General features: G+C 40.2%; 1 protein-coding gene across 6 annotated transcripts in view; it reads left to right on the top strand.

Moving 5' to 3' along the window:
* The window catches only part of ANKRD44 (ankyrin repeat domain 44), a 130,521-nt gene that overhangs the window by 61,987 nt on the left and 51,816 nt on the right, over positions 1-16,718 (top strand). For 5 of the 6 annotated variants that reach the window (XM_083865227.1, XM_083865224.1, XM_083865226.1 and 2 more), the window contains exons 3-4: positions 7,703-7,781; positions 13,293-13,363. In XM_083865227.1, coding sequence (XP_083721353.1) covers positions 7,703-7,781; positions 13,293-13,363 — 150 coding nt within the window. Of the gene's footprint in view, positions 1-2,775; positions 2,855-7,702; positions 7,782-13,292; positions 13,364-16,718 lie in introns of those variants that run through there. The other variant, XM_083865228.1, reaches the window with a different exon arrangement.

The raw sequence follows: 16,718 nt of genomic DNA, 5'->3' as shown, positions 1-16,718 counted from the left end.
GTCCTGATGACAATCTGTTGCCTCTCAAAGTGGTTAGAATATAAAGCAGAAGCAGAATTATAATTTCCAGGTGTTTCCTGGACTTTTGAATCAACCTTTCTTTTCTTCATGTCTTTCTGTGATGTAAAACCATCAGTTTATTCATTGCTAACTGCAGCAGTTGGTCTGGTATGGTCTTGGCACTGCAGCTTTTGCAGGTAGTGGGGTCCAGCTGTGTGGTTCAGAGCTGCCAAAAGGAACTGGACAGGTGATCCTACAGATGTGTTTGATGGGGCTCCACTCTGTTGTCCAGTAGAAGGAAAGACATGCCACTGTTTTAACTCTGATCCAAGACCTTAATGTTAAGGGATTGTCAGTACCCGATTGCTTTCTTGCAAGTTCCTAAAAGTGCTTCCTTAAAGAATCATCTCCCTTGAGTTTCCTCCTTTGTTTTTGCTGATGATCTTAATACACCAAAGAAAAAAACCCAAACCCAGCCAAACAAAACCCCCTCAGCAAGGTAGATGAACACTATAGCCCCAAAATTTCCTCTGTATTTCACGCTGGATTTTCAAAATAGCATTTCCTGTACGAGGTTATTGTGGGTTTCTCTAATGTTTTTCTATCCTTTGGCTGCAAGTGTGTTAGTGATGGTTGCTAGGGAGATGCTCTCAGCTGTCAGGTGCAAGATGAGATGAAGAATATGTGCTTTGCAGATGAGTCCCATAGTACTTAATAGAAAAAGTCATGAAATGGTTTTGCCCAGAATACTGCTTACAATGCTCAAAATCCACCTAAGAATGCTTTGCCTTGTCAGGAGCAAAATTCAGAGCTGTTCTTTGAAGTAATTAGAAGGATACTGGTCAACACAAACTCTGAAGGTTGTGTTCTGAATAGGGACTGCAGGGAAGTGTCAACTGCTTAAAATATCACTGAAGAAAGATGAAAAGATTTCCCCCTCATTGTGCTGTGAGCTGGCAATTTGCTTGCATGCTTCTGTTTCTATTTTAAGGGTGTTTTTAATTACTTCCATGTTAACATTTGGTTGTTCACGTGAGAGGAAACTCTGACACTGTTTGGCAGAGATTTGTCCTTTGTTGATCATTTTGGTTGGCTGTGTTAACACTGGAATAGTTCAAATATATAGGTAGGACAGGGATAGTAAAAGTCTGTTTTTGCAGAAGCTTTGGGAATTTCTGAAGTTTAAAAAATAGGTTTTTCTTAAATCTTCATCAAGAGAAATATTTGGAAGGCAGAAGAAAAAGTGCATGGAGAAACAACACAAAATGAGGAATGCATCTGCAGGCTTCCCAAGAGAAAATTAATCTCAGGAAAGAGTTTGGAGGAAATCAGAAGTTTGGAAGATTGCTTTTTTTTTTTTTTTTTTGGTCTGGTAAAATAATTAATATCTTCCCAAGCCAAGGACTTGTTTGTTGATGGAAATGGCTACATTCTGGATAGTGCTTTAATTGTGACTTCTATTTTGCAACAAAGTGAAATCTGTCCAGATTACAAGTGTGATTTTAATTCATTCTGCCACCATAATCCTCATTTTGACCTCTCCACTCCCTACCTGTGCTTTGAGGGCTCGTGATGCCACTTATGCACCCTGAGGGCATGGACCCTGTTACATTTAGCTGGGCAATTCCCTCCCTCTGGGTACTGAATACACACTGTGTCCATGGGAAGTGTGGTCAGCACTCAGCAGCCTGTTTTCCCAGGACATTTGTGGTGTCACTTGGACAATCCAGACTGCCAGATTAGTTGCAGGTAGGTGTCCTCTACACTTGATGTTTGGTACATTCAGAAGCAGCAGGCTGATCATGCTATGTGTATGTAGATGGGGATATTTTGGGGTGCTGATTTTACTTAGGGAAGAATGGGAGGGAATGACCCCTGAATCTAGGGACTAATCTGGATCCAGTTGTTATCCCCTCTTATTTGAGATTCATAATACATGTGCTGTGCAGCACCTTATGTCTGCCAAGTCCAGTTGTGTGTGATGGCATAAAACAAAATCCTTCCTGTGAAATTTCCATTTTCATTTGTCTTCCAGTTTAATTTCCCTTCAGAATATCCAAAGTCAAAAAACCTTCCAGTAGTCTTCCCCATAACTGAAGTATTGTTTGCAAGTAATTTCATTCTCTCTGTTTTTATTTTTTATCCCCTAATGCTGTGTTTTCTCTTGGATAGAACCCTGTTTCTATCTGCAGTGTCTGCAGAGGAACAGCTGCTGGCAGCAGCACCAGCAGAGATTGCAGGGCCACGTATTTAGGGGGTGGTTTATTATGAGATAAGGGGGGCAGGAAGGAAGTCATCATGGAAATACATATATGTGTGCAGTTCATTACTTTTTTCCTCATTATCCTGCTTGGAAAGGCATAGATTTGCAGGACTGCCTTTGTCAGGAGGATTCAGACTTCATCCAGGTCTTTCCACATGCACATAAATTCTATATATTCCTGTATTATTGGCAGAGATGTTTTTGGAGGTGCTGTGAGTACTTGAGGGTACAAATAGGCACATATTTAGGCTTGGGAGTCTGAAAGGCTTTGCATGTTTGGAATAGCTGAAGTGGGTATTTAGTCTCTAGTAGTGCTGTTTAATATGCTGTTTATTTAAGTGGGAAGTGATGGGGAATTGTTTTTCTACTGAAATTGCAAGCAATTCTCCATTATGTAGCAAAATTGAATATATAATTACACTGATGTTTACAATGCAAGGTAAACAATGCATGACTTCTGTTTAGATAAAAAATTGGCTTAGATTTTTTTTTTTTTTAGATACCTCATAACGAAAATTTTTGAACTGTGAAGAAGATTCTGCTGGAAATACTGAGAGTCTGAAATATCCTGGGTTGCATTGCAATGGCGTGGTAGTGTAGTAATGGTTACTGTGATATATATATCTGTGCTGGTGACTCATCTCATCAGTTTGAGGCAGTTATGGATGTACAGACCAATAAAGTCTCATGGCAGGGTTTGGCTGTAACTGCATTATTGTCTTCAAAGGTAGTAATATCAGCCCGAAATACTTGAATTTTCTAAATCTTTTCCCATCCTGAGTGATGTGTGCTCCCATGCCTTAATACCCCCATCCAAAGTCAATATTGTGTCTATAAAAATGGAGGAGTTAAGTCTATCTTTTGAGTCTTACAGCGAATAGCCATAAGCATCAAAATACTTCCATTCTTCAGGATAACAGTTTCTATGGTCTCAGTCTGGAATTAGTAATTAATTTTTTAAGTTATGCTTTTCTAGCATAGAAGTCACTGTCAGCCTCATGGAAGGCAATTGTTAGATGATGGGGGAGAAAGAAGATAATTTTTTCTTGTTCTAGAAGATCAAAGTATTTGCCTCTTCTGCTTCATGAGCACTTGGCAATTTAAGACTTGGTCCAGAAAAATCTTTATTTCTGAGGCTAAACTGAAGACTGTGGGATGAGAGGTGCTGGAACGAGGATATGCATTTTCAGATGGGAATTTCTATTCCCATGCAGAAGAAAGAGCACAAAGCACAAAACATAAGTTACACAGCCTGACCTTCACTTTCACCTGTGGCGCTCACTGTCAAACATTCTGATTTACTCTGTGAATTACAGGCTTTAATAAAAGAATGTATGAGGAGGAGGAAATCCTTGAAGCAGCAGAGATTTTCTTGGTACACCATCAGCTTTTGGCACTGAACAGTTGTAAATAGCCCAAGAAGTAGGTGCTCATATGCTTTTAGCCTCTTCAGTAGTTCCTTATAGTTCCCAATATTTGATTTTTCTGAAGTCAACTTGTATCTGAATTTTTTTTAATGATTGTGCTATTTAAATGGGGTATACTCAGATGTAACAACTGTAAATGGAATGAATGAGCAGGAGGTTTGTTTCTGTCATTATTTTGGTTAGATTTGATCAGTGGAAGTTATAGCCATGCATGTGCTTTATTCTGCCACCCAGGCACATTTCAAAGGTGATGGGCATCCAAAGGCTTCAGTAACTCTGTTTCTGTGGTGGATTAAACTCCTTCTGTAAACTCCAACTATTCTTGTTAGCTGCTCAGTCAGTTTAGTGACAAAGAAAGGATGCATACATTAATTTTCTGTAGCAGTTGCACTCACATTTTAATAGTAAATAACTCTGCCCTGAGCATCACCTGATCTGAGCAGTTGCAGTTGATATCAAAATTCAACTCCATTATCTCCTTTGACATGTAGACTGTGTTGAGGAGAAAATGTAGGCCCTTTCCTTAATGTGCTTGATTATTTTACATGTGCTGATATGATTCATTCAGCTTACTGTTCTGCTAATCTTCATGTACCCCAGGCTCTGATCCAATAAAACACTTAAGGACTAGTCTAACTTTAAACCTGTGAGGGCTTTATCAGTGCCATTGTGATCACTTGAACAGTTCAAGCATGTGTTGAGTGTTTTTCTTACTGAGGCCTTCAGTTCCTGATTGCCTGGCTGTTAGATTCTTCGTTTCTTCTATCTGTATTAAAAAAAAGAAAGTGTACAGATAATGTTAACCTACCGCATCATCTGTTCTGTGAACTAATATATGCTACTAATACAGTTTTCATAGAATCACAGAATGCTCTGGGTTGGAAGTGACCTTAAAGATCATCTCATTCCAAATTCCTGCCATGTGGGACACCTTTCACCTTTCACTAGACCAGGCTGCTCAGAGCTCCATCCAAGCTGGCCCTGAACACTTCCAGGGACAGGGCATCCACAGCTTCTCTGAGCAACCTGTGTCAGTACCTCACCCCCTTCACAGTAAAGAATTTATTCTCAGTATCTAATCTAAATTTGCCCTCTTTCAGCTTGAAGCCATTTCCCCATGTCCTATCACTCCACTCCCTTGTGAAAGGTCCCTCTCCAGCTCTCTTGTAGGCCTCCTTTAGGTATGGGAAAGAGAGTTTATCTCATCTCAATGTGATTTTCTAGCCATTGTTTATACCTTATCTGCTGTCTCTTGCTGACCTTTTGTTCTCCTGAGAACTGCACTTGAAGCAGGTCTGATTATTTCTCTTAATGCTTTTTGTAATCCTGTTATCATCTCTTCCCCTCACTTACTTTCCTTGCCTTGATAATGTGTGCTGAGCTTTGGGCTTCTGCCAAGCCTTTCCTTGAGACGACAATTCTTATCCCTCTCTCAGTGTCCAGGCCCCAGTCTTTAGATGATTATTGATTTAATTCTGTGCTCCTGTCACCAGCAGCACGGGATGAGGGGATCTGGAGCTGAATGAATGTTGGGGTACAGGCTGGGCGCCGAGCTGGCGAGTGGGGAGGTGTGGTGTGAGGGATCCCGGCTCTGAGGGGGACACACTGACCGTGGGGGGACAGACAGACAGACAGACAGACAGAAGCCTCCGTTCCTCTGTTTCGGTATCAGTGCTGGGCACAGTCTAAACAGGAACTCGAGCGTGTTCCTCCAGTGAGCTGCTCAACAGCACACACGGCTCTGGGTGTACTGTGTGGATTTCTCCCTGCCAAACTCCTGACAATGTTGCCTGCAGGGCTCTGTGTGCAAGTAAATGCTGATTTGTGCCTGGTTGTGATAAATGGAGAAATTTTAGTGTTTTTCCTCTTGGAGAGATAAAGCTTAAATTCAGTTTTATGACTAACCTGTCTTTCTCTGAAAACTTGATTCACGCTACATATGATAGGGCTTTGTATTGATTTTAAAAACTGAAATCTTAGAAAGCTTACAGTTAGTTATTCCTGCTACAGACGAGTAAAATTTTCTGTTTCATGTCCTTTCCTCCCTCACTTATCAAATTTGCACAGATTTACAGTTTAATACAGAAAAATGCTTATAACCAACAAAACACTGAGTAGCCCTGGTTCCATAATCCAGAAAATTTCTTGGTCTTGTATCATTAGCATTCAGCTTCAAACTGCTCTGCTCTTGCCAAACTTGGCTGTGTTGCACTGACAGGTACAATGGCTATTACAAGTACTGTGTTGTACTGAAGAGAGCTTCATGCATTAATATCAGCAAACTAAGGAAAAAAACCCAAACTGATTCTACTGTTATATGGATGTTTGATCAGTCAGTGTATTTTTTGCCCTGAATAGCCTTAGGACAGGGAATATGAAAACTGTGGAAGATCTCACAAGCACTTACGTGGCCTGTAAAAGCTGTTCTGTGGTGTTAGGGATGAAGCATATGGGAGTAACTTGTGATATTGGTTCCTGAGTGAACACTGCTGCATGGACACTGCTTGATATTCTTTTTATTTACCTGCCATGTGAGAAAGTGAAAGCCTGTAAGAGATCTTCTTCCCCTCTGACCTGTGACAATCAGGGTTTTTTGTAACCCTGAGTGTTGTATGTGCATGCCCAATACATAAGATCAAAACCCAGTGCAGCAGAATTTGAGGACTATGTACATTATGTATGTTTTTAATACAAAAATTAAACATAAATTGTTCTGGTGATCAGTGGCTCTGTGCTTCTCTGAAAACAATTTTCAACATTCCCATGACAAATGGTTCTGCTACACAGATTTGTCCTCATTTATAGCATACTTTGAAGATATTCCAAAATAGCTTATGGTTGATAACCACTTGGGCATGTTGAAAGTGATATTTTTCGTGACAGGCTCAGAGTTTTTTTCAGAGACAGAGTGTAAATAAATATTGGTAGCGTTTCTTTGTTGGTATTGTTTGCAGAAAGTGTTGAATTTGTTACCAGTTTAAAATATTTAGTGCTAGTAGGTTGCAATAAGTTTGATTGATAAGGTCTCTTAGAACTTATTTTTGTGGTTCAGAAACCAAAACAAAATGCATTTAGGACTGGAAACAGAGATCAAATAGCACAGTGAACAGTATTAGCAGTTGTTGTGATTGTTGTTGCCCATATTGTAATATTTAGCAGTTTCTTTTAAAGGCCTGTGTTCTGGAATCAGCTGAATAAAGCAATGAAATAAAGGGGTTTGGGGAACACTGTATTTACACCCCTTGAAATTAAAAAAAACCCCAACTTTAAAATGGCTTCCTTGATTTGGAAAATTACAGAAATCAAAAAAACCCTGGATGTATTTCAGAAGCTATATATATATATATATAATTTCAGAAGTTTTATATATATCTATATATCTATCTTAGCAATTCTTCTAAGTTTAAAGGCAGATTTAACTGGTAATACTTTAATTATGTTTAAAGGTCAGTCAAGGTGTACATGCCCATCTTGGGCTGCTGTAGATACCCAGGCTATGGTGTACAAGAACCTTTGTGTAGACCAAGAGGAGTTTGCATCTTGACCTTGTGTGTGGTTCCAACTATTTCTCCTGAGTTATCCTTCTGAAGATTCTGGTGTTAAACAGTTGATGCAAATTGCATTACAAAGTCTGATATCCAGGGGCATCTGGATTATCTTATTGTGGAGTGGGTATTATGTGCTAAGAGTGGAAAATGTTTCTGAAAGAGACCTAAAGATGCTGTCTTTGCTCATTAGCTTTGATTTCATCTACCTGTAACAGCATATCAGAGTAAAAGCAATGTCTCTGCAAGGTCTAGTGGAAATGAGTGATAAAAAATAGAGGATTATTGGGAGGAAGTGTGTTTTGAGGCCTTGAATTTTCTTCCACTGGCTGAGATTGCATTTCTAATTACAAACAGAAATGCACACAGAAAAATATTTTAAATATATACAAATCTTTTGCTGTTTAATACTAATGCTTGCACTTATTGACTATGTTTTATAACTGGACAATCTGTGTTTTTTTTAGGATGCTGAGAAAAGAACCCCTCTTCATGTTGCATCATTCCTGGGAGATGCAGACATTATTGAGCTTCTCATTTTGTCAGGTAAGGTATAGTCCCTCACTGCTATTAACTGGTAAATCATCTCCTTTTAAAGCTACAAGGTATACCCAGCAAAGGGAGTTTTGGGCATTGCTTATTTCTGAGTTTCACAGAGCTGACTGCATTTCTTGCAAGCTTAGAAAATATATTTAAATTTGGTGATACAATCATAAAATGCAGCCTGTGACTGAGCAGAATTAATAAACAAAGTAAATGGCTTTTAACCACTTACAAAGCCTTCACACTGACAGTATTTGTGATTCAGAAACTTGCTGAAGTACATATTTGAAATGTGGCTTCACATCCTGGAGTACAATCCAAGAATTCCTGTTAAGCAAAAATTATGGAATAATAGCAAAAAAAAAAAAAAATTAGCTTAAATGAATTGTAAGTGCTATTTACATTAGAAGCATGTTTCTAAAAGTCAGGAAGTTTATTTGGATATTAGAAAACATGTAGTAGGAAGTATCTAAACAAAAGAAAAAAAAAAAGTTTCCCAACTGTTGTAGTGACAGAAAACATGATCAAAATATGTCAGAACAAAGTGTAAAGCAGTCATCTCTCAAGAGGGGAGCATAATTCATGGCAAACTCCTGGATGTGCTTGCAGATTTCAAAGGCAGTGTTTTTCTAAGCTGGAGAACTGTAAGAGTAAAGCTTATGGGGATTTAAGAATGTGGGACTGAAAGGAACCTTATGGTACAAACTTCTAACCCTTTGCAAGCAACCTTGCTATGCAATTGGTTCCACAAATTTTTAGACTGCTTCTTCAAATTAATTCCATACTTTTTTTTAAAGGTTACTTTAGAATTCTCAGCCCTTTGATTATGAGGCACTTTCTAATTTCCAGCCTTGAATCCTAGAATATAATTCAGGCTGGAAGGTATTTCTGGAGATGACCTGACCCAGCCTCCTGCTTAAAGCATGAAATTTCAAAGTCAGATCAGATGGGTGTGTGCAGACCACACAATCATATTTCTGTGGCTCACCAGTCTAGCCAGACCTGGAAAATGCAGAAAATAAGAACTCAGTTTCCTGTAGCTATGTGTTTTCTCTGTTCATTTTGGGGGAATTTCGGGTCGCTTAATTGCTTAGTGAGGGTAACTAGCTGGACATATATCAGATCTTTCTACTCTACCCCTGATGGCAGCAGAATGGTTGAAAAGAACAGTGTTCTGCTGACAGGTTATGCTTGGGTGGGTTTTCAATATACTAAATGCAGCATGATTTTCTTCCTTGGCAGGAAGGAGTTAATAAATTTAATCTGTGCATTTATTCTTGCAGTGTGTGTTGTTTGTCACATACTGCTGTTCCATTGTGGTGTGAGGAGATTGCAGGAGCAATGCATTTTTTCAAGTTTTGCCAGCAACAGCACAGGCAATATTTTCATAAAGAGAAAGGTGAAATGGTTTATCCCATTTTTCCCAAACAGCATCCAAAAATATCCAGTGAACATTCCTGATGAGGGAAGAAGGCTTTCTAGAGTTCTTCTGGGACACTTAGTTCCAGCACCCCACTGCCAAAATGTCATCCATGGGTTGGTTATAGGGTTTGTCTGATCAACAGCATTAAATGTAGGTGATGCATCTTGGGGAGTTTTTATATATCCAAGTAAGTTTGAAAAAACTTATAATGTGGGGTTTTAAAAATTGAACTTTGTGTCAGTGGGGCTGTGCTGGGGTTCAGTCTGCAGGAACTGTGTGGGGATCTTTCCCAACTAGCTCAGCATGAGTCAAAATTAATTTTGTGTTGTATATTCTACTTATTCATTGTTCTTTAATATCTGAAGTATCATTACTCATGATGAGCATAAGTACTTGTATCCAAGAGCAGGTTTAGAGGTTTCTGAGGCTTGGGAGGAGCAGGTTTATGACTCCTTATAAACACCTCTTTGTGACTGTGATCTCTCCCTCCATGAGCTAGGCTGCAAAGACAAGTGCAGCATCTTCCTTTGCTTCACCTCTTCAGTCAGAAAATGGTAGTAGTAAAAGTGTATAATAAAATATTAATCTGAACATAGCATTTAGTTACATAAGCAGAAAAGCTTTATTGTGTGACTTAAAATGAGGTGGTGTTTTCACAGAGAGAAAGCATACAAACACTGTTGGTGTCAAGCAATATTCTCAGCATGAGTAGAAGCTAGGAGGAGTATCAACACATTTCATTTTGTACAGTGTTCAGGAGAGAAATTAAATTAAATATGCACCTTCTGAGATTTATGGTCCATAAACTGGTGGCAGCACAAATAAATGTAGTGTCTAATGAATGAAATTTCTGCCCAGGTGGTTGGAGACAGACCAGGAATGGCTTTCTAGGTAGCCATTGAAATGGAGTCTGTTTGGAACTGATACAGGAGAGAGAGTGCCAGGTCCCTGTGCTGGTGTGAGTCACTCTGGCCCATTAAATGTCAGAGCCAGAGAGGTTTACACCAGCTCCAAGGTCTGATCCATAATCATACAGTTAAACTGGGGAAGGGTGCTGTGTGGTTTTATTTTTCCAGGCTACCTGAAAGCAGGGAGCTTTGAGCACTTCTTCACCACCTTTCTGTCAGAAAGGAGAAGGAGCAAGGTAACCATCTCACAGAAGGAATCCCTGTATGATACAAAACGTGGATGTGCAAGAAAAATCATCTGGGCAAATACAAGCTGCATTCCCATTTGTGCTGGTGCCTCTCCACATTCTGGGCTTTGAGCTGGTGCCTGAGGGCATCATGCTTGAGCTCAGTCCCTTACCCCTTGTTCCTCACCAAGGCACTTGCCATCTTGGCAATACTGCCTTACCTCACTATTTCAGAAGGCTCTGGGCTTCTTGCCAAGAAGCTGTCCTTACATTTTGGTGGGCCTGTTGCTGTGTCTTATGGGAGAAGTTGGAAAGGTGCACTTGAGTAATGACATTAACAGGTTAAAGAGTACAGTTTTCTTCCCCCATTGACTATCCATAATAGTGGAGATTTAGACTGTGGAATCTAGAGATATGGATTTGGCAGATGTGCTGGATGGAAAACTGTACTTTGGTTATGATAAAGAGATGTTATCTTTATTCCTGAAAGCCAGCATCGAGTTGTTTATTTCAGATCGCAAAAGAACAGAGGCAGTTTCAGGCTTATTTCCTCTTCTGGCAGAAAAAATTTTGAGTGAAAAATGGCAAAGATTAGAAAACAGCCATATTAAAGAAAAGTAGAATACAGAAGGTTTCCTCTCTGTTGATTTTATCTGTAACATTATATGTTATGTTATCTACTTCAGCCTCACAAAGCAAATCCTTACAGCTGAGCCTTTCTGTCAGGCTCAGGAAGAGCATGGTGGAGAAGGTAAGGTTGAGAAAAGGCTTTACTCTGAAAAGCTTCTTTTTTAAAGTGGATATTTTATAGAATGGGTGGGTGCTGTGGTTATCTGAAAGGATTTTAAGTGAAATCTTTAAATCAACTTATATTTTCAAGGAAGATTGTGCTATGAATGACAAAATTTACACCAATCTGAGTGTTTTTCAGCCCTCTTTGTCCTTATAGACACACAGATTAATTCATGGAATATTGTAGGAATTGCACTGAAATGTGGTTAAGGTGCTTGGTCCAGAGTGAAGAGAGGGGCACTGAATTTCTGGTTGACTTTGAGGATGTGCTGTGAGATGGTCTTGAAAATTTAAGCTTCTGGGGTTTGTAGGGCCCATTTTAGATGTATTAGCATGTTCTAGAGGACTTAGTCTTTAAAATTGGATTTCTGTGTTACTCTGCTTTCAAAGGGCTGTCCTCAGGACTGTCACAGGATGGGCCCCTACATTCCTGGAGCGTAGAGGACACCATTGAAAACATGAGCATTGCAAAGCATAAGGCAAATACAAAAACAATTTCTAAACCCAGAAAGAGGAATTTGCTGTCAATCACTAGGAATTCACATAAGCAGTTTCCATCTCCAAGACCCTTACCAGGCCAAATCAGGATAATGGAAGGTGCCTTGAAGTCCTGTCAGGTTCCTGATGGTGGAGAAAGTTACTGCTTTGTTGGTCTCCAGAGCCTCACACAATGCAGGCAAAGGGCAGGATGCTATCGTGTCATCTGTAAGGGCCTTTTCACAAAGACAAAAGAAGGCAAAAGCTTCCTTGCTTAGACAGATTAATTAGAAAACTCTTTCAAATGGTGTCTGTTCTAAAGGGTGTTTTTCCAGAGGGCAGATTGTACCACCAGCTACCAGGTTCTGAGGTGAGTTTGGAGAATTGCCTCTAATTGTTGCATTAGTTATGAAAGTGGCCTTGTTTTCCTTGCAGCCAAAAAACTACATCCTGACTTGTGGAAATATGCAAGAACTTGTTTCTTCTCTGATTATCTAGCACGATTCCCAATAACCACTGTGATTCAGAGGCAAACATCTTAATATTCCTGAGAATCATCTCTCAGAAAGTACTGGTGATTCAGAGAGTGGGATTTATTAATTACAGCCTTTTGAATGCACTTAAGTTATGGTGCAAAATGAAGTTTAAGCATCCCTTTGTTCATGAAGTTCAGAGGCTCACCCAGGCTGTGCACATGACATCTGTGCTTCTCTACATTTTTTTCTGCATGTGCTGCCCTTCTCAGACAAATACTGCTACCTGCAAGCCTGTGAGGTACAATATTTTCACATTAAACCCCTTCAAAAACTAGTTTCTCTAGTCCTTATCACTAGATTTCCTTCCTGAGGTATCACATCAGTGAATAGCTTTAGTATTTCTTGCAAAGAAATCTTTTTGATTGCACAAATGTATGGGATACCTTTTTTTAAAGAAAAAAATTTTGGTCTGCAGTCAACCAGAACCACTATAGTTGTCAAATATTCTTCCTTCATCCTTTTTTTCTGGCAAGCCAGCCCAAATCCATCCTCTTGCTCAGCTGCCCTTGTCAGAGTACCTGTTAGCACTGAACTGCACAGGAGGCAGATCAGTGTCTTCTTCATCCCTGCACTTCCCTTGTTTCACCAATAACATCCACAGAACTTGATGCAGTAAGTGCCCAGTTTTGTCTCCAACCTGAGCATTTCCTGGTCCTGTTTTCTTGATCCCAGCAGGATTTGTGAAGCAGGGAAGTGGTTATTTTTTGGGGTCTGCCTGATGGAGCTGGAAACAAGCGAAGGTTGCTCAGGCTAGTTCCCTTCGTTATGTCTGCAGACAGCAGAGTGCTTTGAGCAAAGGGTGCTTTTCTTCTCCCCAGCTGTATCAGCTGATGTTAAAAAAAATGCATCTACATAGACACATGTGTACATGCATACATATATAATTCCTTCCAACAAATCTTGCTTCTTTTGTGTCCTGTAAACAAAGCAATTCCGAATAATAGTCCTATCTATCCAGTTCCTTTCTTTCTGCATCCTGCTTTATCTATTTGACGTCTGGAAATGCATTTTCAAGGTGAACGTGGTGCCAGGAGAGTCCTAGGGAGCACTGGGAGTACCATGTACTCAGCTCTGGTTACTGAGGAACAGCTGGGCCAGGCTCTCAGTGTCACACCCAGGGTGTGCATGTAACCTCTGCTGTTTATTTGCAGGAGCTCGTGTCAATGCCAAGGACAACATGTGGCTGACTCCTCTCCATCGAGCGGTTGCTTCAAGAAGTGAAGTGAGTAGGATTTGATTACCCTGCTTTTACACACAACTAACATGCTGGGGGAAAAGCAAACCCTGGAGAGCTATGGGAGGTGGCAATGGGCATGCAAAGAGGGAAGGCATTTCCTGCATGCAGGGCACTGCAGCTGGAGGCCAGCATTTGCAAGTTACTTGTATCTGCTCTTGAGCCTTCATGTGCTTGATTTCCACCTTGCTTTACATTACCATAGCACAGGGAGTAGTGAGCAAGACTCACATGGGATAGAGTCCACAGTGGTCTACAGTGCCCACATCATCTTCAGGTGGTGAAAAAAGAGGAATAAGTCCGTGTGGGTGTGTGCATGCTGTGTATGTGCCAGAAGGGAGTGGATGTGGATGTGATCCAACATGCATTACCACATAATTTGTTTTGGTTAATTACATTTCAAGGCATCCGTTAGGTTTGCTGTTAATGCACTTGATTCATGCAGAAGGGAGGGTTTGCCCTTATTTCTTTTACTTGACAAATAGAAATCCTCTGGCATCATGTTGTACCTCTTCCATTGCATGTTAAAAAGGAGCAGCAATAACTACCAGGAATGCAGCTTGGGCATTACTCTGCTTTCAGCTGCACCATTATTCTTGGCTTTCCACTGTGGACCTCCCTGTCTACTTCTACCCTCCCAATACTTTGTTAACAGTGAGCCCAACTGCACACTGAATTGGCTGCTGGGGATGAGGGGAGGGGTTGTAAAAGAGACAGAGGGTGGCTGTCTTCCAGAGCCTGATGGACTCGAATCACCTCCCAGCACTTGCCAAGCCTGGAGGCAGGAATCCTGGGCTCGCTTCTGAACTCGGGTATTGTTTGGCTGCTGGCTGAGCTTCCCAGCTGCTGGCATCCTCTGAAACCCTCTGAAAGGAATATCTGATAGACCATGAATGCTGTAATGATGCAAAAATACAAAAAGCCATGTTGGAAAACAAAGATCAGACTTAAACCTTAAAAAACAGCCACAGTCTTTCTGATGCGGGAATCGCAGTGTGCTTGGTTTCTGGTTTTGGATGTGTCAGAGTACATGATTTTTATCGTCAGTGACAGTCCTAACAGAAAATGTATGTCTTTCTGTGGCTTTGTGTCTCATCTTTAACTCTTTGCCAGCTGAAGCATAAGGAGAAAGTGTGCTGGCAGTTCTGGTACCTCTCAGTGAGTACCCGGGTGCATTAGTGAGGCAGCAGGGGAAGGCATCGGCCTTTGATCCCTTTTCATGGTGTAGTTCATAAGCACATTCAGCTTTCTTCTCCTGGCATTTTTTCTTCATTATTTGTACTATAGTTGCTGCTTCTGGTAACAATTTGGAAACAGGATTTATTATTTTTGAGGCTCTTTCAGTTCTGCTTTTTACCTTCTTACACAAGTGAACAAATGTGCAGCTTTGATGGTGATAATAGTAATAGATAGCAGTACGTGAATTCAGAGTTCCCATTGATAGGGAAGATGAATTACTGGTCCAGAAGTTGACCAGCAGGACTCAGGGTACTTTTGGAAGTTCTTGTGAGCACAGTTGTTTTCAGAATGATCAATGACAAATTTTAAGTTTTATTATCAATTGTTTCCTATGAAGATTTCAGAGGATTCAGAAGTTATCTTCTTGAACCCTTTTATATGTTGATTAAAAGAACAGACACTTCTTTACTTACGCCTTAATGATTTTTCAGGGGCTTTAGGGATTTAAATATTTGTTTATAAATCAGCAACCCTTAGGGTATCTGTGTAGGATTGTTAATGGATATATCAGCTTCCAGCCCTAAACAGTTTGAAAAAGTGCAGAGATTTCACTGTGATAACTGGGTTAGCTAGAGACACTGACTGCAGAGGCTTACACCACAGCTGGGCACTGCATGCATATGGAGAAACCTAAATGAAAGAGTAAAACTCATGCTCTCAAAAACAATAGAATTAAAACTTTTCCACAAAGTTTTTAACTTTTGATCCCAAAATTGAAAAAACAGCAGACTGCAGATGTAAACAAAAATGTGTAAATGTTTTTCTTTTAAAATCTTTAGTATTTTTAGCTTTGGGTATTCAGTCTTCATTACATACTTCTAAAAATTCTCCTTTAACTTTTTCTTTTTTTTTTTTTCACTGAGAGTGCATGAATTTTCCTGCTGACTTCATGTCCCAGCTGAGTAGGTCTCCAGTGAATTACATTTAAATGACTCTTAAAATAGTAGGCCTGTAATTTAAAAAACAAAATCCTATTGAGACATCAACAATCATATATCATTATTAGTGCTGTAAGAGATGCAGTGTCACTCACTGAACAAATCTGTTAGAGGACAGTTTGTGAGATGGCTGTAGAAACTGCTAAGATCAGTTGAGGACAAAGACATAAAACTCCCAGTATGTATGTAGTGTTGATACAGACTGCAGGCACTCTCCTGGGCCTTCTAGATAAAAAAGTACTATGTAAACATACTGTATGAGTTTGTTACTCGTTAATAAAGTTTTGGCCAGGCTTAACAGAAAATTTTTCAGTTTGTGGAAAAAGAATAAGGTACTATGTAGGACTAGGGCTCTCCCACATACCAGATGTCAGTTGTATTTATCAGACAAGGCTGCTTGAAAGCTACTGTGTCCCAGTAGTTCCTCTGCATTTTGTTTGTTTAGGAAGGGAAAAAGGAAGAAGAAAAGAAATGCAGTTTTGAGAAACAAATTGTGGTTTTTATCTGACTTGCTTAATGGCAGATGCAGGAGCAGAAGCAGAAAAGAACTCATTGTGAATTCTCCAGCAAGAGGGACTCTCAAGAGAGAACAGTACATTTTCTCACTGGCAAATATTTACTTTTAACCAACAAAATTAACCTTAAATGATGTTGTTTGGTCTCAGGCTGACAGAATGGATATTGCAGTCAAGACCCTTGGCCTGTGCTTAGGCCTTGGGGAGGACAGGAATGCTAATGCTAAGATGGGGACAGCAGCATTCTCATGTTTTTGCTAGGCTAAAATTTAGTTTTCACACATTCTTCTATTTTCTCCTTTTTCCTGTTTATAAATAAAGCATGCAGCACTTTGCCATCCTTTTGACGTGCTTTTCACGTTGTAAATGAGTCCTGTAGCAGTGTGTGTGGGGTTTGTGTCGCAAGGATCTGGTAGTGGGAAAATGCCAGAAGCTTCTTCATGTCCGACAGAGCCAGTGCTAGGCAGCTCCAGGAGTGTCCTGCTGCTGGCCAAGGCTGAGCCCACGGGTGGTGACAGTAATGGCTCAAGTGAGTCCATTTCTTCACTGGAAGCACAGCTATGAGTACTGATGGTTAATCAACCCAACAGGATGGGCTCCCTGCATAGGCAGCTTAGCACATCCTCAGATCCACCTGGCCAGTGTTGAGTG

The sequence above is a fragment of the Zosterops lateralis genome (assembly GCF_965231275.1).
Source record: "Zosterops lateralis genome assembly, chromosome: 7".
NCBI lineage: Eukaryota > Metazoa > Chordata > Aves > Passeriformes > Zosteropidae > Zosterops > Zosterops lateralis.
The sequence above is the reverse complement of the archived record's forward strand: the minus strand, read 5'-3'. Positions and strand labels throughout refer to the sequence as shown.